Below are 24,269 nucleotides of genomic sequence, written 5' to 3' on the forward strand. Positions count from 1 at the left end.
AGGGGAAAAGAAAAAGAAAAAATAAACAGAAGGAAAGAAAAAAGAGACGGAAAGTTACAGGAAGCAGAAAGAAGTACGTAGAGAAAGAAAAGAAAATGACGGGGGGGGGGGAGAAGATAGCAGGAAGGGAAAGAAAGAGGAAAAAAGAAAGAATTGGGGAAAGTGAGGGAGAGGAGAGAAAAGAATATAGTGGAATATAAAATAAGAGAAAGTAGAAGAGGGGGGAAAAAGATGAGAATGAAAAATGTGTATGAAAAAAGTAAAATATTAATTGGAACACGCTTCAGTTCATTTTTAGGGATGCCAGTAATTGCGACATGTGGGTTTGTTAAAGGAAGTTTTTAAAAATGGTTTTGTTTTGGCTTCTGATCGACTGTAAACAGCTCTCGGTAGTCGAATCAGACCTTTGGACCGGACTTCATACACATGGAGTTTGCCGACACATGGTGGACAAAACAATGTGGACCTTCAGTAATGTTTCATGCCACACTGAACAGCAAGCAGTTTACGATAAATCACAGGACACATTGCTCTGTAAAAGACATCACAGAATGTCTGATCAAATGTCTGATTAGACCGATCGCATGTAATAGACCGATGCTTAAACATTCAGTCACCAAACGGTAGATGAGTGGAGTTAGAGCTGGGCGATATGGGGGGGAAAGAGTGTGACAAATATTTAGCAAAGTAACAATTAGTGATGACAGTTACTTGACGAGAATAAGTAAAGTTTGAAAACTTGTTTGCTTTCACATAAAAAGTCATAGTGAGTTTTTTCTGGGCCAGAAAATAGCCCCACCCCCGCACAGAAACTAAGTTGCTCAGTACCATACCTTTTCTTTAAAAGAAAGACAATCTGCAAGTCCTTAGCTTTAACAGAAGGTGAGGTTGGTTGAGGTGAAGACTTGTAAACGATTTTTAATCGCATTAAAGGTGCGGTCTGTCATTTTTAAAGCCCGCTGGGTTAACTGTATTAAGCAATGTGCTGCATTCGGGTAAAGCTTGGAACGAGAAATTTCTGTGAACGTAGATTCTGTCGAAATTCTAAATCAACATACAGCCACGTTAGCTGGTTAAATCTATAACACTGACCTTTTTTATTTATTTATTTTTTGCCAAAAAGTAAATACTTCATGAAGGTTCGAGTTCATGTATAGTGATATCACTCATCACTAACAAAAACTGGCTAGCTTGTTGCTAGTTCACAAGCTTTTAGTGCTCCTAATTTTCAGCTCTGAGTACCAACTTCACGTTGAGTAAGGTCCCGCCCCCGTATTTATTTTCATCGGGAGGTTTTTTTTTCTGCTTGATTTATCGCGATATTGTTTTGATTGGCTGCTGGTGACGAGCAGGAATGTTCCAAATGAAAGAAAATTGAACTCGGTATTGAAAAAAAACTTATCGCCCAGCTTTATGTGATGCCGTGACATGACAAACAACAACCAACAAACGACAGACAGAAAACATTCGACAACTCGGAAAGGTTCGGGTTCACGGTGCAAGCCTGGTGGAACCTTGCTCTGACAGATCTATCAGTATTTGTAAGGACCTAAAGTGTGAGTATATGCACTGTTCTTCTGTTTACAAAAGTATGACAATGATCATTAGTGAAGATAAATGACATGAACAAAAGGTGCTTTCCCTGTTCTGCTTGAATGAAGTGAAAAAACAAACCCAAAAAATGTTAAAAGACCACACACACACACACACACACACACATATATACACAAGCTCACAAGCACAGTGTGCAGTGTGAGCCCGATAGGCACGCTGTCCTATCTCAGATCTGTTCTGAGACTTGTAGGACGTTCAGTCAGGCATTCACATAATATGTCTGTAGAAGTCTGTAGATTTATGTGTTCTGTCCAATCCAGGACAGGAGGACAGGGCCGGCCCATTTATCTTAGCTAGCAGGCTAGTGTATATACTAGTAAATATTATAAATATTTTTGAATATGGCTTACAATTCCTCTCAGAAATCCTGTCAGTTTAGCTCATATTAGCTAGCAGGTTAACATTATCAATGAGGATGTTAAATATTCATGAATATCACTTAAACGTCCTTAGAAAACCTGTCAGGTAAGCTCATGTTAGCTTAGTGTTAGCAGTGAAAATGGTTATAACTTAAAATTCCTCTCAGAATTCCTGCAACCAGGCTAGAATACAAACATTTATGAATATTACTTAAAATTTCTGATTGATATAAGCTAGCAAGCTAGTGTTAATAGTAAATTCATCTTAAAATTCCTCTCAGAAAGCCTGCCAGGTTCACTCATATTGGCTAGACGGCTACTGTTAGCAGGGAAGATTATGAGTAGTTATAGATATTTATTACTAAATTCCTCATCGTAGCTAACAGGTTAGTGTTAGCAGGGATGACTATGAATATTTATTCAAATTTATGAAAATTTCCTCAGAAATCCTGTCAGGTTAGCTCATATACGCTAGCAGGCTAGTTTTCGCAGTAAATTACGATAAATTATGATTTACTTAAAATTTCCTCAGAAATCCTGTCAGGTTAGCTCATCCTAGCTAATAGGTTAGTGTTAGCAGGGTAGATAATGAATATTTATTCATATTTATGAATATTACTTTAAAAATCCTGTCAGGCTGGTTGATGTTAGCTAGCAGGTTTGTGTTAAATATTATAAATATTTTGCAATACGTCTTAAAAATTCTTCCAGAAATGGCATCAGGTTAAACCTACAACACTTTTAGTTGTATATTTAATGCAAAAAAACTACATTTAACACCTCAGTATTTTGATTTTAGTCAGCATGTTTTAAAATATCGTTAACATTCTTAGTATTTTAACACTGAAAACATCGCTTACGTTCTTAGTTCTTAGCGAACCATCACAGTCTTTTGATGGTTCCCGAACCTTCTTAGTATTTTTGATTTTCTAGCACACTATATGGTGTTTTTCTATAGAATAGTCTATAAAATAAATAGTGAATAAGTGAGAGCGCTAGCACAATATTTAGGCAAATTTTGCGAGGTCTAGTTATGTTAGCAGGCCGGCTCTGTTTCCAGACAGTCCTTCAGACACGTTATTACACTCGTTACCATGAGTTAACAATGTGAAGGACTCTTGAATGTTTATGTTTGTGCACGTGTATCTCAGGAATGTTTAGTGAGTTCTCAGAGACAGACGGCCATGCAGCGAGCAAGTAGTAAGTTTAAGCAAAGATGCTATGGAGATGGGGACCGAGTACCATACACATACCAGACACGCTGGTCCTCACTGGTCACTGATTGTAATTCTGTGAAGAGTAATCATAATCAACAGGTAGGGTTGAGGCGGAGTGAAGGAGGGAAAAAATGGAGGAGAGGAAGAAGGGAGGGATGTGCAAGAAACACGCTTTATATGGAGGAGACGTTAGCACTGCTCTGTGCTCAGCTAATAACAGAGTGAAGTGCAAAACCTCTGAGCTAAAGACCAACGAAACTGATCAAACGGCACATGTATACAAATTTTATTTGAGAGGTTTTGCAGTTCAGTTTATGGATCATTTCAAAGGGCAGCAGAGTTAGCTTTTGGGGGTTAGAAGTGGGTGGAGGTCAGTAACATTTTCCCCCTGAAATATAAGACGCTTTATATATATATATATATATATATATATATATATATATATATATATATATATATATATACACACAGAAAAGCAATAAGCAATAAATAAATATATATTTATTGAATAGGTAAACAGCTCAATATTAAATATGTCTTTAAAAAAACATAATATATTAAGGTTTATATATGTAACTCAGCAATACATACATTAAATGATAATTAAATACGTCAAATTTATTATTTATATAAGTATTTATTTATTTCAATGACCGTGCATGCAACATGAATATATTAAATTATTTTTATATTGATTGACTGAATCCTTGATTTAATATAGTCTGGATTATTTCTCCATAAAGAGATGCTATAATTGTGCATAACTGTAATCCGTAACTGTAATACACTCATTTCTCTCATTTCTGGTATTTTTTCCAGTGGTGTTAAAATATTTTGTATTAATAAAGATTTCTTTGTATGAACAGACTTACAGACAGATCTTTTTGAGGCCTGACACAAGAATTAACATCAGGACTGTAGAAGAACAGCTCAAGGAACGTACAGGCCAATGTATTCTCTAAGCTGACAAAACATTTAAGGGGCGTCTTATACTCCAGAGTGATTTATTATAGTTAGTAGCAAATGGTGAACTTTTTTTTTTTAACAGTGTTAATAGTCTCCATTATTATCAGGAGACGGTTGTCCCATTTGTTGCGGACAGAGACCAAAAGTTCTCAAGGTTCAAGCCTCATTAATTCACCGCCTGCTACAGATGATACGAAAAACAGTGAAAGAGCCCATGAAATGGCTTGAGTTTACTCACATCTGACTTATTTGTACAACCAATTACATTCAGGATACACTGATCAGAAGATTTGGGTACGGATTTTGTACGCAGCAATAAGTTTAAACCACTTATTACAGGAAATAACAAATGCAAACATAATTTTTCGGTATACAGTATTAGTTGTATACAGGTTCCATAATAACAAGAAACTTTGATTTCATGGGCACTTTGAGGTTATTGTTAAAGGTGTGTGTGTGTGTGTGTGTGTGTGTGTGTGTGAGCAGCAGGAGGCAAGCAGCTGCAAGACAAGTTTATGTCACAAATCACACAAACTGACCAATCAGAAGCGCATGTGTATGTGTAACTAATGAGGAAGCAAACATTTTCAATGACGTTCTCTCACTCATTCACTCGCTCCCTAGTTTTGGCTGCTGTTGGTGTGGGGTGATGTGTGTGTGCACGTGCGTGCTCCGGTATCTGTGCTTTATGTGTTCATTCACTCACTCATTCACACTCGATATGTTGAATACACCAGACATTAAATGACTGAACGTTTGAACGATAACAATAAGCCAACTGAAAATAATTCTAAATTAGTTCAGTAAACGGTCAAAGCATGATTGTAGCATGTTGTTCACAGATGCTTGTTAGTCGGTTAGTGAGTTTTTATCGTTTAAACGTTAAAAGAAAACGGTGACCGGGTTGAATATCCCTAATCATCACTCACCCACACCGCTCCGCTCAGAGGTGTCTCACACTCCTCGGCTGAGAGCAGACGGAGTTTCTCATTAGGCACGACTACATACACTAACAAGCAACCAACTTCGAACCTCTTGACAGAGTCTTCACAAATCTTCAATATGCTATGCTACAGCGTGACTCTCTCACCTGGGTACGCTGGGAGGGGCCCGGTTAGGCCGGGAGGGCACCTGAGGGGGCGGGCCTCCAAACGGGTCCGGAGACGCCCCAGGGCGAGACGGCAAAGGAGGCCCACCAGCAGCAGGAGGGCCTGGGGCGGAGCCACGAGAAACAGGGCGGCCTGGGGGACCTGGAGGAGGGGCTCGTCTCTGAGGGGTGGGACTGGTAGCTGGAGACCTACAGGTGCGGGAAAAAAAGACAATATTGTTATACGTGCTAAAATAAAAAAAAAAGGACACACCTACATTCATGTCGCTCCAAATACTCTCACGGTCACATTCTACGCAAATGACGGAAACTGTGAGTTCATGAGTAGAAAATGATACGGATCAGAATGATCGTTATGAAGCGCTGACACTGCAGACTCCTTTCCAAAATGCTCCTCAAAGAAAACTTCACCACATCAAAGCACGTTGATTTGCAGCTGCATTACTGTCAGCTGTCAGGGCTGCTGTTCTAGAAAATGAATCAACACATTCTGACCAATCAGAATCATGAATTCAACAGCACTGTGGTCGGTATAAAGCAAGTTAAATCCTTACATTACACTCCAAACCACCTTTAAGTGTGGAAGCTACAGTCAGACTTTCCCGAAAATGAAAGCAAAATCTCGAATGAAGTCATTGTTTGGAACGCATATTATCTCCAGGTTTTTCTTTTAGAATGATTAATTATTAATATTATTAAATGAATACATTTGATCACTTAATAGTATACAAGCCTGTTTTTGTGCTCTGAAGGTTTCTGAATGTTGTTATATTTATTTATTTATTTGTAATTTGCTGCTTAAAATCCCAGAACACATTCCTTAATCTCACAACTACATACCTAATATATTGTGTTTAAAGATGAATAATTTGGGAGTTTAAGAATTAAGAAAGAAGCAGTAGCTGTTTTCCAACAGCAGGTGGGGCCACTTCATTATTCATGAAGAGTGAGTATAATGATGAAGGGAATCTGGTGCATCAAAATCCTCAAAAGTAATGAAATAGTCCTGTTATTCATCCACAGATCCACATTTTAATCGAGTCAATCTCTCTCTCTCTCGGTTTCATACCTTCCCCCAGAGCCAATGCGCTGCACCTGTAGCCACGAGTCATCGACGGGTGGAGGCAGAGCCGTGGTCACCGTGCTGGTGCTGATGTCTCCGATGATGCTGAGGGCTTCTTTGAGCGCGTGGTACATGCGCAGCATCTCGTCCCGACGCTGACCCTGCTCGGCCGACTCCTCCATCAGAGTGTTCTGATCACCGCAGGAATAAAGCTGAGCCAACAACTCCGCGTTAATGAACTCCTTCGTCTGGCAGCGCAGAGCAGACGACAAAAAATAGACAATAAATCATTTTAGACCCGATTTGCTATTGTCGTGACATTTACATAAAGGCCAGAATTTCAACCAGGTGTTAATAATGGCAGAGATAATCTTGGGCCAGTCTAATGCCTCATGAAGATGAAAAAATTTGGGCGTGTCAATATTTTCAACATTGCTTCTCCTTCATATTAACATTAAAGTCCATATACAGGAAATAGGGACGGTCTCGAACAAGGGCAGGGTGTGCGGTTTCCCTCAGGATTTGTGATTTTCAGGATTTCTGGATGCTAAATATTTCGTTATGTGTATGCTAAAAAAAAAAAAAAAAAAAAAAGGAAAAAAGCTTTCAGTAGTGTTTGCCCAGCTGTAGTATTTGGATCATGTGAAGTCATTTGGAGTCACCCTGTGTATATTAGTCTGTGTGTGAGCTCATCAAGTGACTCACATATTCGACAGACTTTAAAAAACCAGCTCACAGCGGACTGTACTAACACCAACGCAGCACTTCGTCGGACGCAGCGCAAACGATAAGCTCTGCTTTAACCGGAACTCACGTTGTTAATCATGAGGTGCATGATGGTCTTGGGCATAAGATCACGGACGGTCTTGTTGACGATGCCCATGTAGGAGTCCACCAGGTTGCGGATGGTCTCCACCTGCCTCTCCAGCTGGGGGTCCATGGAGTGCATGAAGCTGTCCGAGCCGTTCTCCTCGCTCGCATCACTCTAAACAGGTGAGGAACGCTATTAGTGGAATATTTAGGTTTGAGCGCGAGTTTCAGGTGCGATTATTTGACTGAAGTTGGTGTGAAACCAAGGCAGAACAATGAAAAATCAGACATAAGAGTCGAGGACATACCTTGTCCTTTTCCTAGCGGAATGCAACAAGAAAAAGAAACAGCACCGGATATATAAGCATAATAACTGTATAGGAAGGACATGGATGATGCAATTACAACTCAACTCACCACCACACGCTCTGGATAAACACCGGCTCTGAGGAACGAGGCCTTCCAGCCATCCACGTCCTCCTGACTCTCACAGGCCAACTCCAGCTGACGATAGTCTTTATACACATTCCTAAGTGTGTGTGTGTTTGAGAAAGAGCAAGTGAGAGAGATGAGCAACATGTCATGAGTAAGGTTCTTAGTATCCTTATAAGCAGTGTGAACCTCGTTTACTCCAAACACAATTATAATGGAGGTCTAAGAGCAGTTGTTGGGACGTCAATAAACGTCCATGTCTCATTTAGATGCTTTCACGTTATGTTATCCTTTGTAAATGGAGGTTTGTTCAGGGACTAGTTTTTCAGACGGAAAGATCTGTAGTCATGTCAGCGTTACTGGTAGTTATACGGCTCCGATGGAGCACGGACACAACACAATCTTCAGGAAAGCGTGAGGTGTCCGAATACTGTATTGCTCCAGGATTTGAAAGCTAACTCCTGAAAACCGAGAGAATGGTAAGACTTAACAATTGTACTTTATACAGTAATTAAACCAGGAAGTAGACATGACTGACTAGACTGACTAGACTGACTAGAGTTCAGGAGATATACATAGTGTATTTTTAAACATTCCGTTATGTTCTTTTCTCATTACATTAATTATTGGCACCCTTCAAGAGCATGTTCGAAATATCACTAGCTGCATGTTATTTATTTTTATTCAAAAAAAAAAAAAAAAAAATCATGAAGCATGCCAATAAGTTGAAAAAACAAAACAAAACAACAACAACAAATGTTGGAGTGTTCCTAAATAGATACAGTTCAGTAAACCAGGCTGTTTGCTATTGTGCCGTGCTGTTTGTGCTGCTGTATGTTGTAAAGACCCAGGGCTAGTTCACCTCTGCTCGGTGTTGAACAGGGCGAAGATGTGCTTGCTGGACATGAAACTCTTCTCCACGTCTCTCAGCTTCAGGTTGTCCACCTGCAGCATGTACTTCTTCTCTTTCTCCTGCAGAGGGCGAGAGCGAGAGGCGTTTAGGAAGCGACTCAGATTCAAGGGTTGAAACTGAGACGTGGGCGTTTGGGGGGGTAAAATTTCATTTAATTTTAATGTCACTTCGGTGTTCATGACATTGAGTAGTGCTGACATGTTGCTCTTGGGTTAACATGTAGCAGCGATTACGATCTCAAAAAAAAAAAAGACTAAAGGAAGCGAAGGCATTTTGTGGTAATGACTGAAAGAGAGACAAGAGAATAGCAAGACTGATTTTTTTATTTATTTTTTTTATTTTAAATGAATGCCAGAATGAAAGCTTGAAACAGTACACCAACGTCTGAGAGGAAGAAATCTTTCTTTCGGGTTTTTTTTTTTTCCCTCAGGCCCCACTGCATGAGGGCTGGAACTGATTAGAGCCAACGGAGCTAAAATAAACCGGCAGGGCGACAGTGTAGTCTGCACCCGGGCCGGTGCACCACAGCAGCCTGGCGGGCCGTCAGGGGCAAAACCCTCGCTGTTGGTATTCCCCTACCCAGAGAGAAGGCACCACACCCTGAGCTGCCAGCTAGGACACCACAGCAACCCTGCTGTATAAAACACACACACACACACACACATGCAGCAAGCATCCATCCACCCTGACCAGCTGTGCAGGACCAAACCATCCTGGCTAGTCTATATATATGTGTGTGTGTGTGTGTGTGTGTGTGTGTGTGTGTTTGTGTGTGCGTCACTCGAAAATAGCAGCGATGAGGAGTCACTAGCTGGTGATCTGGCCGTGCGGTTTTTGTGCGCAAGTCAGGTTTCCCTTCTATACTTACTCATCAGAGGCCACAAAGTCAAAACCAGACCAGGATCGGGAACTTCAAGACTTCAAGAATCTCATTTCATAGGCAAGCTTTTTTTGGGGGGGGAATTCCATGACCCAGTATTTTTTCAATATTTCTACACATGACAGCTGAAGGTCATCTTTAAACGACTCACATCTGCTGACTTCCCTAACATTAGAGTCAACCATACGACCCCTAATGACCCCTGTTGTACTGAGTGACTGAAACTTAAACACACACACACACACACACACACATACACACACACGGATGCAAACCAGTCCTCCATCAATTAGCATTTAATCACAAGGTTCTCTGAAATATTAGACATGATTAATAAGGACCAATTCGAATATGAACAACGTTGAGAAATTCATAACTGTATGACAACCATAAGTGTATCAGGTGTTTAATAACTCTAGAACATTTCTAATAATGATTTGATTCCTGAGCCCATAAAATAAAATCTGATCTGATCCGAATTTTATTCATGCCAGATGAGATCAGGTCGGATTTTCTTTTAATAAGCACGTACAGATAGACTGTATTTTCATACACACAAATAATATGATCGCTATCTGATTTTGGCAGGATTTTACGATATCTTTCGGATTAAAGCTCTTATTGTATTTCACTAAATCAGATTTCAGTCTGATAATTGGGTTTATAAGCTCAAGTCGACGGTTAAGCTGTTATTTTTCATTTTTTATAGATCTGTGTGTGTGTGTGTGTGCAAACAGAAAGAGAAGAAAGAAGGAAAAACATGCACGTCGTTTAGTTACAGCTCAAAAGGATTATGTGTCATTTGCAGCCTTAAAAAAAAAAAGAAAAAAAGAATGTACACATTTGGAAGGAGTCTCCAGTTTCAGCGCTTTGGAAAAGTCAGAACGCTGTAAACTTTACGTTTTGCAACATCTTCAGGAGGAGTCTGGAGTTTCATTAATCATTGATTATTTTCCTAGAACAGCATGACACCAAGTATTTCGTTCCTTACATAAACACTGCCCTTAAGTGAAACAATTAATAGTAATAGCTGCTTCTTCCAGGTCCTTAGTAGGTTTTTAGTAACATTTGCAGAATGAATGAATGTGAGATTCGCCGATGCCGTAAAATTCCCACAGTTTTCCAGGTTTTCCAGGACAAATCAGATCAGGATGAGCCGCACGGAGAGGGAATCCTATAGCTACAGGATAAATACAGCCGAGATGTCGTGCTTGGCTTATGGATGGATGGTATGGGATTGGATTGGAATGATGGGAATAAGCTCTGAGCTCGGCTGGAGCTTAGGGGCTTTCCGAAACCCACAGCGAGGATAGAAAGAGCGAGAGAGAGAGAAAGAGAGAAAAGTGTTCGGCCAGGTAGACGTGCCAGCTGGCCCAGGTGCTGTTCACCAGAGACAAAACACTTTGTTATTAACGCGTTGAGAGGGTGACGTCACTCAGCAATTGTACACACACACACACACACACACACACACACACATAAGGGAACGGCCTATTCAGTGACTCATACATTTTCCCTTCCCCTGGCCAAAAAAAAAAGAAACAGACAGGGAAAGAAAGGAAAGAGAAGACGCTGAGAGAGAGAGAGAGAGAGAGAGAGAGAGAGAGAGAGAGAGAGAAATGGATGGCGTGAAAGGTGGATTATCTACAACGAAGAAGAACAGAGGAAAAAAGGAAGAAAGCAGGCTTATCTATCATACTACAGAGCAGGATCCAGACAGCAGTTCATCCTCTTAACAGTAACACACACACACACACACACACGCACACAGACAGGCTCACTTATACAAACATAGAGTGACACACGCTTAGATTTTACTGACAAATTCCATTAACTATGCCCCACACACACACACACACACAATCTTGCACTCAATCCTTTCTCAAAACAAATCAAAACTTTAATGCATAGGAAACAAAATCACATATGTTCTTCAGCCTGGTTTGACTCAAACCCCCTTCCCCCTTAAGGAGGTAAAACACACACACACACACACATGTTTTGGCAAGGTGGTGAATGGAAGTCATCAGAAGGTGAAAAGCCTAACTACGCTGTGTGTGAGGGCAGACCTCTGACTTCCCCCCAATTCCCTGCAGACACACACACACACACACACACACACACTGAACGATTCTCCATGCATTCCCACAAAGCAGTACAGCTCACTACCTCTGGTGGTTTCACTCCAGAAAAACCTTGAACCTTTCCAAATCTTTTGAATTTAGAACGCTCAAAATCGGACAAACTCTAAACGGCTGAAATTTCAGACTGGAAATGATTACCCGGCTCTTCGCGTGGCAGCGCGAACCGGTGCTCGGTTTTAGGGTTTTGTCCGTCTGTGCGTTCGAAGAGAACTTCGAATACTTTCCATTGTTTTGTTTCGGTTGTGACTAATAACCGGCGCAATTATAACAGCGGAGGAAGTTCGGCTCGAACTCATAAACACACCTCACATGTTGCACTCCAGCCCCCGCTCGGGTTAATCCAAACAAACAAGACAGGGGACGAACAAACTGCTCGGAGCGCTGACACGTGCACGTACGCATCCACGTACAAATGTGCAATGTTCGCGCATCGTACGCTACGTGAACGCGACCGTTTACAAAGTGCATGCGTACGAGAGCGACTATAAAACACCTCCTAAACCCGCAACACGGAGGAAGCCGTTTCATTTCCTTTGGCTTTATAGATATATTCGATGCTTCGATATATTTGCAATGTATGTGTGTGTGTGTGTGTGTGTGTGTGAATGTAAAGGCAGACTCGACTACACACTCTTACACACTTATTTGGTGTCTATACTAATTTGCAACACAGATCATAAAAGCTGAAGTGAATCACAATAAATGCCAGAGCAGAAAGCTCATGCTTTACAGGTTAGAAAAGGTTTGGTGTGTGTGTGTGTGTGTGTGTGTGTTGAGTCAGAGTGAACGCTGGTGACTTGGGCTCGCATCAAAGGCAGCAGAAATGCAGGGCAGCATATGGGAGCAATAACACTGCTCCTAACCCCTCATTACCAAAAAGACTGTGCCTTGGGCGGGAGCCAGCGGCAATTTCCAAAACGCTCCCTCCTTCTCTCCTTCTCCTTTTCACTGCGTCTTTTCTTAATTTGTAAAAAAAAAAAAAAAATTTTTTTTTTTTTTTAAAAAACAGCGAAAGAGAATCATGTTCCTCTCAGAATGCAACTCTCTCAGTTTGGCTCAAACGTTTTCCTTTAAGATATGAAATGTTCTAGTTTGCAAGTCCGTAAAAAAAAAACAAACAAACCAAAAAAACAAAACCAAAAAGATCATTCTGCAGAGATAGACTTTACGATTCAGACTCATCCGAACGGGTGAAAGAAGACAGAGGGAAAGCGAGAAAGACTCGACGTCTAGCGCAGGAACGGGCAAGCGGGTTCAAATTTAAACCAGGCCTGCTTTCGGAAGAAAAGAAAGAAAAAACCTCAGAGCTGCAACAACGGATCAGACGTGTGAACCCTGTATAGTGAAATCCTCAGGACGCCACACACACACACAACACCTTTCAGACCTCCACGTGTTTGTAGGAGGTCAGACTCGCACATACAGTGCATCCGGAAAGTATTCACCGCGCTTCACTTTTTCCACATTTTGTCATGTTACAGCCTTATTCCAAAATGGATTCAATTCATTAATTCCCTCAAGATTCTACAAACGATACCCCGTAATGACAACGTGAAAGAAAGGTTGTTTGAAATCTTTGCAAATTTATTCAAAATAAAAAAAAAAACAAACCAAAAAAAGCACACGTACATAAGTATTCACAGCCTTTGCCATGACACTCAAAATTGAGCCCGGGTGCATCCTGTTTCCACTCATCATCCTTGAGATGTTTCTACAACTTTACTGGAGTCCACCTGTGGTAAATTCAGTTGATTGGACATGATTTGGAAAGGCACACACCTCTATCTATATAAGGTCGCACAGTTAACAATGCATGTCAGAGCACAAACCAAGCCATGAAGACCAAGGAACTGTCTGTAGACCTCCGAGACAGGATTGTATCGAGGCACAGATCTGGGGAAGGGTACAGAAACATTTCTGCAGCATTGAAGGTCCCAATGAGCACAGTGGCCTCCATCATCCGTAAATGGAAGAAGTTTGGAACCACCAGGACTCTTCCTAGAGCTGGCCGCCCGGCCAAACTGAGCGATCAGGGGAGAAGGGCCTTAATCAGGGAGGTGATCAGAAACCCGATGGTCACTCTGACAGAGCTCCAGCGTGTCTCTGTGGAGAGAGGAGAACCTTCCAGAAGAACAACCATCTCTGCAGCACTCCACCAATCAGGCCTGTATGGTAGAGTGGCCAGACGGAAGCCACTCCTCAGTAAAAGGCACATGACAGCCCGCTTGGAGTTTGCCAAAAGGCACCTGGAGGACTCTCAGACTATGAGAAACGAAATTCTCTGGTCTGGTGAAACAAAGATTGAACTCTTTGGCCTGAATGGCAAGCGTCATGTCTGGAGGAAACCAGGCACCAGTCATCACCTGGCCAATACCATCGCTACAGTGAAGCATGGTGGTGGCAGCATCATGCTGTGGGGATGTTTTTCAGCGGCAGGAACTGGGAGACTAGTCAGGATCGAGGAAAAGATGAATGCAGCAATGTACAGAGACATCCTTGATGAAAACCTGCTCCAGAGCGCTCTGGACCTCAGACTGGAGCGAAGGTTCATCTTCCAACAGGACAACGACCCTAAGCACACAGCCAAGATAACGAAGGAGTGGCTACAGGACAACTCTGTGAATGTCCTTGAGTGGCCCAGCCAGAGCCCAGACTTGAACCCGATTGAACATCTCTGGAGAGATCTGAAAATGGCAGTGCATCGACGCTCCCCATCCAACCTGATGGAGCTTGAGAGGTCTTGCAAAGAAGAATGGGAGAAACTGCCCAGAAATAGGTGTGCCCAGCTTGTAGCATCGTACTCAAAAAGACTTGAGGCTGTAATTGGTGCCAAAGGTGCTTCAACAAAGTATTGAGCAACGGCTGTGAATACTTATGTACATGTGCTTTTTCTGTTTTTTTATTTTGAATAAATTTGCAAAGATTTCAAACAAACTTTCTTTCACGTTGTCTTTATGGGGTATTGTTTGTAGAATCTTGAGGAAAATAATGAATTGAATCCATTTTGGAATAAGGCTGTAACATGACAAAATGTGGGAAAAGTGAAGCGCCGGGAATACTTTCCGGATGCACTGTAACGCAGAGGGGGAAAATCGTCTTTCTTTTCTTCTTAATAATTGAGTTTCTGTACTTTTTACTCTGCTCGGTAACTCCGTGAAACCGCAGCCATCTTACTGACATCCGGATGCTCGTGACTCCAACCTCTCCAACTGCATCTCCCGTAAAAAGCATGTGAACATTCTGAAAGCTTTAATAACAGGGCGACGGCTTGTTAACGATGCAGCGAGGTTTCCTGAAAAATAGACGCCTCGATCCGTGCAGATCCGCGTCGGCTTTTTTTATTTCCGCCGTTGTTGTTGTTTTGGGGTTCGGGTCATTGTTGTTTAGAGAAAGTGTGCAAGAGCTAGTAACAAACCCTGTGCTTTAAGTTCACCCGCAGATTTCAAGCATATCAAAGCAGGAGAGGCCGGATCAGCTAATACGCCTATAAAGGGGAGGAAAATGAAAGGGCTGGTTTTGTGATGCGAGTTTAGGAGCTGTTTTATAGTCAGGCTTGTATACACGTGTAGCTGAGACCAGTTTTAGTGGAGAGTCGGCTGACGCATACTTGCAGAAACGTGTGCATTTCCTTCCTTCCTTCCTTCCTTCCTTCCTTCCTTCGTTCATTTTATCTTCAGTAAGCATTCATATGTATTTAAAATGAAGTTGTTTAAACTAGCATCAGTAAACTAGCATCATCTGACTGTATTAGCATCATATGAAAGATAGGAGGGGGAAATTGTATATATTTGATCCTTTCGCCAAACTTTTCCTTTAAGTTGCTAGAAAGGATGGATTTCGAGTCTTGAAAGTGATAAACATTCCTCTGTTTTCTCTCTGCTTTCGTTTCCCTCTCCTGTTTTTTCTTTTCTTCCCCCAGTGTGTCTTAAACCGCGTCACGGACGTGGAAAAGACTGACGTTAGCTACGCTGGCATCACAGGTCCAGTACGAAATGCAAAAAAGAAATATGTATGTCTTTGGTTAATTTAATACCTTTCAGAGAAGGGGAAATCGTACTGTCGTCTCCGAAACTATCGGAACGGCGAGGCCAATTCATTTGTTTTCGCTGTAGACTGAAGACATTTGGGTTTGAGATCAAAAGACGTATACGAGAAGAGAGTTTAGAATCCCAGCGTTTATTCCCTGGGTTTGATATGGAGACGTGTTAAACGACGTAGAACACAGTACATTTTGTATCAGACCACCCAATTTGTAGGCGAGCAAAAATATTGGAACGCGTGACTGACAGGTGTTTCTTGTTACCCAGGCGTGTCCTGTTAGATTGACTGTTTAAACAATGAATAGCTCTGAACGTCTACTCTTGGTTTTAGCCTTCGGTTTCGCCTGTGAAGCCTGCGTTTGCTGTTAAAAAGGATAAACCGACATGAAGATCAGAGAGCTGTCTATGGGAGAAAAGCAAGCCATTTTGAAGCTGAGAACAGAGAGAAAATCGATCAGAGGCGCTGCATAAACATTGGGCGGAGACAATAGGACAATTTGGAATGTCTTGAAAAAGAAAGAAACCACCGGTTTACTATAGACAGCGAACGGGTCGGCCAAGGAATACAAAAACAACAGCTGATGACAGAAACATTGTGAGAGCGGTGAAGAAAAACCTCAAAAACAACAGTCAGTGACATCATCAACAACCTCCGCAGGGTAGGGGTGAAGGTATCACAATACACTCTCGAAGAAGACTTTGAGAGCAGAAGCAGAACCGCTCATCAGCAGTAAGAATCAGAAAGCCAGATCGGAATTCGCAAATTCCGTCATCAGATGTTGGTTTTTTTTCCTTGGCCGACCCGTTCGGTGTCTATAGTACACCAGTGGTTTCTTCCAAGTTGCTGTATTGTCTATGCCCAATGTTTGTGCAATGCCTCTGACTGATTTTAATTCTTTTCTCGGCTTCAAAATGGTTTGCTTTTCTCCCATAGCCACAAAAGTTCTGGAACCATGATGGACCTCTTACCAAAGGCCAAAGTGTGGAGAAAGAAAGGATCTGCTCACGATCCGAAACATACGAGCTCATCTGTGAAACCCGGTGGAGGTAGTGTCACGGTGTGGGCTTGCATGGCCGCTTCTGGAACATTCTCACTAATCTTTATTGATAATGGTAGCAGCAGGACGAATTCAGAAGTCTACAGCAACGTATTTTTCACTTTTAAAAAGATCGAAAATAAACTCTTCCTTCACGATTCGACAGAAAGGACGGACTCGAACCGCGTAAAGGATCAGCATTTCCCTGCTTCCTCTCTGCTTTTATTTCTCTTACTTCGATTTCCGACCACGCCGTGGAGGCGGAAATTGACAGAAAAGATTTCGGGTGACAGACTTTCGTTGCTTGTTAGCTACGTTAGCAGGACATTTTCAGTGCAAAGCTAAAAACAAACAAACAAACAAACAATGTCTCTGGTACTGCTGTGCATTTGGAGTAAATGTTAAAACTGCTATATTATGTTTGAACTTTTGCCGAACGTTGCCTTTAAATCGATCGGAAAAATTCCGACTCGAGTCTTGCAAATGATCAGTATTTCCCTGCGCTTTTTTCTCTCTCACTTCAACCCCCCCCTCCCCCTCTTTAATTTTTTTTTTTTTCCTTTTAATTCATTGAGCATGAACGTGTTGCAAAGAAAGAATGTACATCTTGAGGGTGAAAAAAAACCAAGCGCACTTGTTTATCTCATCAGCCTTGATTTGGAAACTCCAGATGCTCCCTTCTCCTTCGTTCTTTTCTCTTCTGATACACAGAATAATCGTTTTTCTTTTTTTTTTTTTTTTTTTTTTAGCTCTTCGTGTGATTAAGTGATGATCTGTAATACATGTGTAATGTGTCTTCACTGGCATGACTTAAACCGTGTGTAGCTGTTTTGCGTATAAAGCAACGTGCGCGCAGAGAGATAATGATCTCATCAATGCTAAAGGACGTCTGGTGATATGTGACGTTACTCCCACACACACACACACACACACACACACACACACACATGAATGCACAGCACAGACTGGATTGTGTTTTTTCCCCCCTTATCTGTCTCTACAGCTCGTTGAAATTCACAAGCCTCACAGCTCTCGGGAGATTTCTCAGCCCTTTTCTCTCGTAACTGCGAAATCGATTACAACCACATGGCTACTCTTATTACGCTATACAGTGCATGTACAATACTCATCATTATAAACATCGCTCCGTCGAGGTGTGGTGCATTTCCAAGCCAGCTTTCACGCTACGTTTTCTAGCGAACACACACACACACACACACACACAAAAAAAAACACGCTAAGCTTCTATTTTTAACAGATATATAGTTTTCAGTCCGCATTTCCATCTCTCTCGACCCTCTCGCTTTAGCGTCTCCCTCCTCCCCCTGCGTCTCTCGCTCTCTTTCTCTTGGCCTGACTGTGAAAGTGCGAGACTGCTGACCCAGCTCCCAGAGGAAAGCGTTTGATTCGCCGTTCAGGTTCTAGAGGAGAAACCGTAGCTAAAGCAAACACCATCACCTCTCAGCGATCGGGCCGAAATGCCGCCCTTCTCGCTCGCTTTCTCCAAGTCAGTCACGCTGCCCTGGTTAAACTAACACTTTCAGCGTATATAAAATCCAGTGCAAAAGTTTGCATACCCTCGGAATGAAAAATGGATGAGAGAATGAAAGAAAGCGTAGCAACGAGACATTTCGGTTTCACTGACGTTCCTGTTCCTCGTATTATTATTATTGCAGACCACAAAAATGCTCAGAAATGAGAGAGAGAGAGAGAGAGAAAGTTTAAACGTTTTTGTTTTTTTGTTGCATTAGCGTGCATATTCTAAAACTTCTGCTTGACGTCTTCTTGACGAGCGTACCGTGAACTAATCTTTGCTTTCGTTCAACCTATTATTATCTTTCATTTTCTGCTTTGGATTGTTCTGGTGTTGGAGGATTTCATTCGAACTTTTCGGAAGTCTTGTTTATTTTTTGTCTGATTTTTTTTTTTTTTTTGTGAATTTGTGAAACGCTTCACATTTCCACCCAGACATCATGGTGCGTGCCAAACTTTTCCACTCAGTTATATCTTTATTAACGGAAATGCCTTGCCTGTATAGTAGGTTGCTCTTGATTTGGTTTCCTAATATATAAGAACCAGAACGGTAAAGAGGAAAGAGAAATGATAATATAGAGGAAAATAGGACAAAGGGAAGAGACGTTTAAAAAAAAAAAAAAAGAAAAAAAAAAAAGAAAGTGTTTCATGATTTGATAGAGGAACAGACGTGGAAATCTTTCCAGGATGGATCCCGAACCTGAAGTCTGGCTGCCGTAGCCACATCACAGAACCGTGAGGTCGCTAAGTAAAGCGCGCGCTAAATCTGCTCCAGATTGCACTCGTGCTACTCGAATCACGATCTGTATTTTCTGCTGGTGGGGGTGCTGGACGTGGTGGCGGGATTGCGAGGAGCGCTCCTCGGCCAGCATAAAGGCCTCTTTATTCGCTCTGGACAGGGAAAGGAAATCGGCTTCAGCAGAAAAAACACAGCAGGCCGAGCAAAGCGGCCACAGGGCTGCACATCTGGAGTTATTACAACCCTGCCTCCTCGCCAAGAAACTCCGACATTCCTCCAGCAGCTACAAAGCCATGGAGCCTCAAGAGTCATCCACTCCGACTCCCACACATGCACACGGGCTGACACACACCCCAACCACCCTCCTTCACTCTCACACACACACACACCAACGCACTGATGCCCCCCCACCACCACCGCAAAAAAACGAACTGGACCAACCAATCCATTTCTCCCCCCACTTTTACAATTACACAAGACGCATGCAGCAAATTAATGCGATTCACTTCCTGTTGACCTTCGACCCGCCACTTCCTGCTGCCTCCCCAAAAAGAGGGAGGGGGGGAAAGAAGCCAGACAGAAGAGGGTAGAACGGAGACGGGGGTGAGCAAAAAAAAGAAAGAAAGAAAGAAAAAAGTTAGCTCCTCCTCTTTCTTCTCCATCTCCCTCTTTCCTTCTCTCTCACTGGGAATGTTAACAGCACTCTGCCACGTCAAGCTTACGAGTTGCCGCTGTGCCACCCGGTAGGAACGAGACGATGCGCTCCGTTTTCCGTCAGAACACGTACGTGTTGCGTTTTCAAGGGAAAATCTCCGGACTTCGACTCTGGGACAGGCGTTTTTTTGTTTTTTCTCCCCCTCCGAACGAACCTCAGGGCCCGGAGACAGACCCCAACTTCTAGAACTTCTACGATTCCAAACTTTTCCGGCCTGGCCGTCTGACTTCGAGTGCCGACCCGGCTGAAGCGTCTCGCTCTGACTGGAGACGGGAAGACGGACGGGACGGGGATGGGTGAAGCGTGAAGAGAAACATCTGTCCTGAATCTAGGCAGCTTCGCACTGAAGACGGTAAAGTATTGCTTACACGCCGCTTTATCTCCGTGTTTAGATTTGCGGATAGAAGAAGTCGCCTCGGTCTTTAACCCGAAAGACTTTATCCCTTTTTTTAAAAAAAAATTTCAAGTTGATCTTCTCTGAGCAATGTCGAAAGTTCATCTCTGCTGTCGATTTCTTTCCAGAGTCCTGAGAGGCGTGAAGGACTGGAACGTTTGCGGTAAGTGGTTCATACATTTTTGGTTTAAAAAAAAAGAAAAAAAAAAAGTAAGAAAGAAAGAAAGAACGCAATGCATCTGTTCACTTTTGTCATTTTTATCTATGCACAATGACGGTTGGACACAGGGGTCAACGGGGGCATGTCTCCAAATCCAAGTCAAGCATGCACCCAGATCAGTCGTCTAATATAATATCATAATAGAATAAGAAATTGGAACATTATGTATTAGTACTTTTAGGTACTTTTTCTAGTTAGAGCTATGTTTTTTTTGGGGGGGAAGGGTGGTGGGGGGGGGGATTTCAGGATGTAACCTGAGAATGTGTTTTACTCCACAGGAGGCAGGACGGAGCGCTGAAAGCACCATCGCGAGAGCAAGAGCCATCGCTTCGCACTCGTAAATGGTAAAAATCACACACTTATCTCTAATCTCTGAATGAACCTGGTCCAGGATACGAGCGCACGTGCGTGCAAATCAATCCGGGAATGGAGTAAGAAGGTTGAAACAGAGAGGATAGTGACCTGTCCCGCCTGCCCAGTGTTCAGACTACCTGTTCAGGAAGTAGCGGTTGTACAGTAGTCTGCACATTGGTTAGGCTGGGTGGGGAAGCGCGAGAGTCGGCTCTTGACCGATCGACAACGTGTCATGCTTTTACTGATCAACTGTGATGTCTCATTCTTTAATAAATCCATCCAATTAAACATGAAATGTGTTGTTTTTTTTTTTGTTTAAATAAACAAATGTTATTATTATAACCCTCACAATATCTTATGTGTCATCTTACACTCACACAACGACAGCTTTCCTATTAGTTTCACTTTACTGTAGGTGTGTAAGGCATGTTTAATTCCCTAAGCCAGTTTCATCGCTCGCAGGAGTGACACAGCATGACTAGGCAACACCATAAAAAAAATAATAATAATAATTTAAATCCCACAGACGTATAAACAATCGTTTATATTTAGCCGTGACTTGAAAGTAAGTGACTCAACCCATGAAAAAAAGAACTTACACAAGCCACACAGACTCACACACGGATGCACACACGTCCACGCGTCTATATTTGTCTGGGAAGAAGAAAAGGTAAGAAGCTGGAAGAGTTCGCTGCCTCTCCATCACTCTACACACACACACACACACACACACATACACACACAGGAAGGAACATGAAAGAGAGAGAGAGAGAGAGAACACATAACAATAAACAGAGATGATGAACTGGCTCTACTCTAAAGCTTTGATGAATTGAATGCTGGTTGTGACTGTTTTACATCTGCTGATGAAAACGTGCCAAATTCAATAAAAATGCCTAAAGCCTAAAGGTCTCTCTCTCTCTCTCTCTCTCTCTCTCTCTCTCACACACACACACACACACTGTTTTCTCTTGGTTTATGTGTGGTATCCCAAGCAGAGTGTATCGTAAGTGTAAGTTACTCTGACCAGTCTAGGTGTGTGTATGTGTGTGTGTGTGTGTGTTTGAGTAGGTGTGTGTGTGTGTGTGTGTGTGTGTGTGTGTTTAGAAACACATTCTGACATAAGGCTGGTCGCCATATAGTAACATATATAAAATGATGTTTTATGTAAAACCCAAAAAAGAAAAAGGTTAGCAAGGTTAAGGTTAAGGTGTGTGTGTGTGTGTGTGTGTGTGTGTGTGTGTGTGTGTGTGTGTGTTGGACGCTGTAACAACTCAGCCTTTAAAAATGCCTCCTTGACGAAGCTGAATAACGCTGATAAACCGTATGTGCACTTTTTTTTTTTTTCGAATGGAAAGGCAGCCAGAAAGTCTCTATGGGCATGTGTGGTGTGTGTGTGTGTGTGGTGTGTGTGTGTGTGTGTGTGTTTGGGATGCGGGGGGTGTATTTAGCTCCTAGTGGGGACAAAATATCCCTATGATTATAGGAACACACAGGAATTTTGACCATGAGGGAAAACCTGGCAAAAAAAAAAAAAAAAAAAAACCAACCCCACTAAAATGAAATAAATAAATAAAATAAAAATAAATAAATAAATAAATAAAAAGAAAAGAACTAGAAGTACCTTCTGGCTATTGTGGGTTTTTAGCTGGTCCCCGTGAGGAAAAGCATTTCTTTTACATAAAGAGGCGAAATCAATTTTATGGATTTAAAAAAAAAAAACAAACTAAACATTATTATTATTTTTATTTTAAACACTATTATATTGTTGTTTACCTACAATTAGACATGTTAATAGAATTACCCCACACAGGCAGTAATACAAGCCTGTGTGTTTGCGTGTATATGTGTGTGTGTGTGTGTGTGTGTGTGAGATAAATGGAGAGAGGGGGGAGGGGGCGGGGGGTTCAGTGAAAGTGGAATGAGAGGGGATCGTGTTGGCTCGTGCATTTGGACTTTTCTTCATTCATGTCTGCACAGTTTTGCGAGGCTTTTGGGAACGCTGGGTTCGCTTTATTCAAAGCATGTCTGGTAATAGAAACCAGACCACAACCACCAACCCCTCTAAACCACCCCCACCCCCACCCCCTTCTTCTTCCCCCCGTTTACCCCACAGCACCAAAACCCGGCGGGCAGAAGGGTTATAAAGAGTCTGAGAGCGAGAGAATGGAACCGCAGAGCAGAAGAGAGGAGAGTCATTGCAATAATATATATAAAACACCTTCGTTTCTTTATATGAACGATGAATCACAGTTTACACTCTCAGGGGTGTACAAACGGGTTCCTCAGAGGGTCTTTGGATAATTAAGGATTCGCTTCCTAGAAGAAGTCCTACTTAAAATCCTAAAGGTTCTACATGGATTTTTTTTTTTTTAAGTTTATGGCGGAAGAGAGGAAAATATCTAATGCATTTGTATTTAAAAAAAAAAAAAGAAAGAAAGAAAGAAAAAAGAAGAGATAAAGAAATTTAGGAATCAATGACCTATTAAGTGAGTAACAGTGGAATCAAAGCGATGCGATACAAAATGCTTAAATATTATTGTGTTTAAAAAAAAAAAGCCTCTCTCTTAAACAAGCACCTGGTACCATACAACACTGGAGTTTAAAAAGTATCGGGTACCTTAAAAGAAACCTGAACCATCAAAAAAAACCCCAAAAAAACCACTAGAGTTAATGAAAGTACCTGGTACCTTAAAAAATACTAGGGTTACGCTCTTACGCGTACCCTCTTACGCGCACCTTCTTACGCGTACCATCTTACTCGTACCCTCTTACGCGTACCCTCTTACGCGCACCTTCTTACTCGTACCCTCTTACGCGTACCTTCTTACGCGCACCTTCTTACGCGTACGCTCTTACGCGCACGCTCTTACGCACACGCTCTTACGCGCACGCTCTTACACCAGGAGGGTTTTTCTTAGGGTTCTTAGCTTCCTATTGGGATTTGTCTTGGAATCCTCTGTGAAAGAGAAACATTTTACTGTACACACACTCTACAGAGAACAAACCGAAAAAAAACAAGACGAAAAACCTAAATAATCACTATGCAAATCTAAAATTATACAATGAAGAAAAAAAAAACATGATAAATTTAAGGAAAAAATGGCCAATGTGGCTGCGGTGTGACCGACATGTAGGCAATGGTTATAGTTATTTACTGGGTTTAAACACACACACACACACACACACACACACACACACACACACACACACACACAAAGCTTCATATGCAAAACCGCAATAAGCCAATAGGAAACAAACTCTAACTACACACTCATTACGGATCCTACGGTCGGAAAAAAAATTACGTTCATACGAGAAGGCGATGCGCAGATTTGTTAAGAACAACCTACGAGTTTCCGCTATAGCCGTTATGACCTCAGACGGCAAGAGGAAAAGAAAATTCCGGAAAAATAAAGAAACAAATCTGACACGGCTCGGGATGTTGTTTATTATTTAGACAAAGAGCAATGGGTTTAGTAAATCGCCTCAGCACGGGCCTTGACCTTAATCACCCGTGTGCCACCCAAGAAAAGCAAACACGCTTGCACAGAGTGTGTGTGCCTAGAGTGTGTGTGTGTCTGTGCATGTACCACACACACACACACACACACACACACACCAGGCTTGGACAAATGCAGTGGAAACGGACGTCGGTTCTCTTTATTCTCATTAACAAAAGCGATGCAGGGCTGCTATACCTCCAAGCTTAAGTGTGTTAGTTTGGGGTC

General features: G+C 42.0%; 1 protein-coding gene and 1 long non-coding RNA gene across 2 annotated transcripts in view; one reads left to right on the forward strand and one right to left on the reverse strand.

The window, feature by feature from the left end:
• Nucleotides 1-24,269, reverse strand: part of dnm1a (dynamin 1a) — a 63,124-nt gene that overhangs the window by 5,510 nt on the left and 33,345 nt on the right. Inside the window, exons 17-21 of the mRNA XM_053617513.1 lie at nucleotides 8,432-8,541; nucleotides 7,555-7,666; nucleotides 7,142-7,312; nucleotides 6,334-6,575; nucleotides 5,247-5,453 (exon numbers count right to left, since the gene is read on the reverse strand). Coding sequence (XP_053473488.1) covers nucleotides 5,247-5,453; nucleotides 6,334-6,575; nucleotides 7,142-7,312; nucleotides 7,555-7,666; nucleotides 8,432-8,541 — 842 coding nt within the window. The remainder of the gene's footprint in view (nucleotides 1-5,246; nucleotides 5,454-6,333; nucleotides 6,576-7,141; nucleotides 7,313-7,554; nucleotides 7,667-8,431; nucleotides 8,542-24,269) is intronic.
• LOC128603220 (uncharacterized) lies at nucleotides 19,360-21,089 on the forward strand. Its single transcript, XR_008384995.1, has 3 exons — nucleotides 19,360-19,922; nucleotides 20,093-20,127; nucleotides 20,463-21,089. It is a non-coding gene; the product is annotated as an uncharacterized LOC128603220 (long non-coding RNA).

This window comes from Ictalurus furcatus, chromosome 28 (genome assembly GCF_023375685.1).
Source record: "Ictalurus furcatus strain D&B chromosome 28, Billie_1.0, whole genome shotgun sequence".
Lineage (NCBI taxonomy): Eukaryota > Metazoa > Chordata > Actinopteri > Siluriformes > Ictaluridae > Ictalurus > Ictalurus furcatus.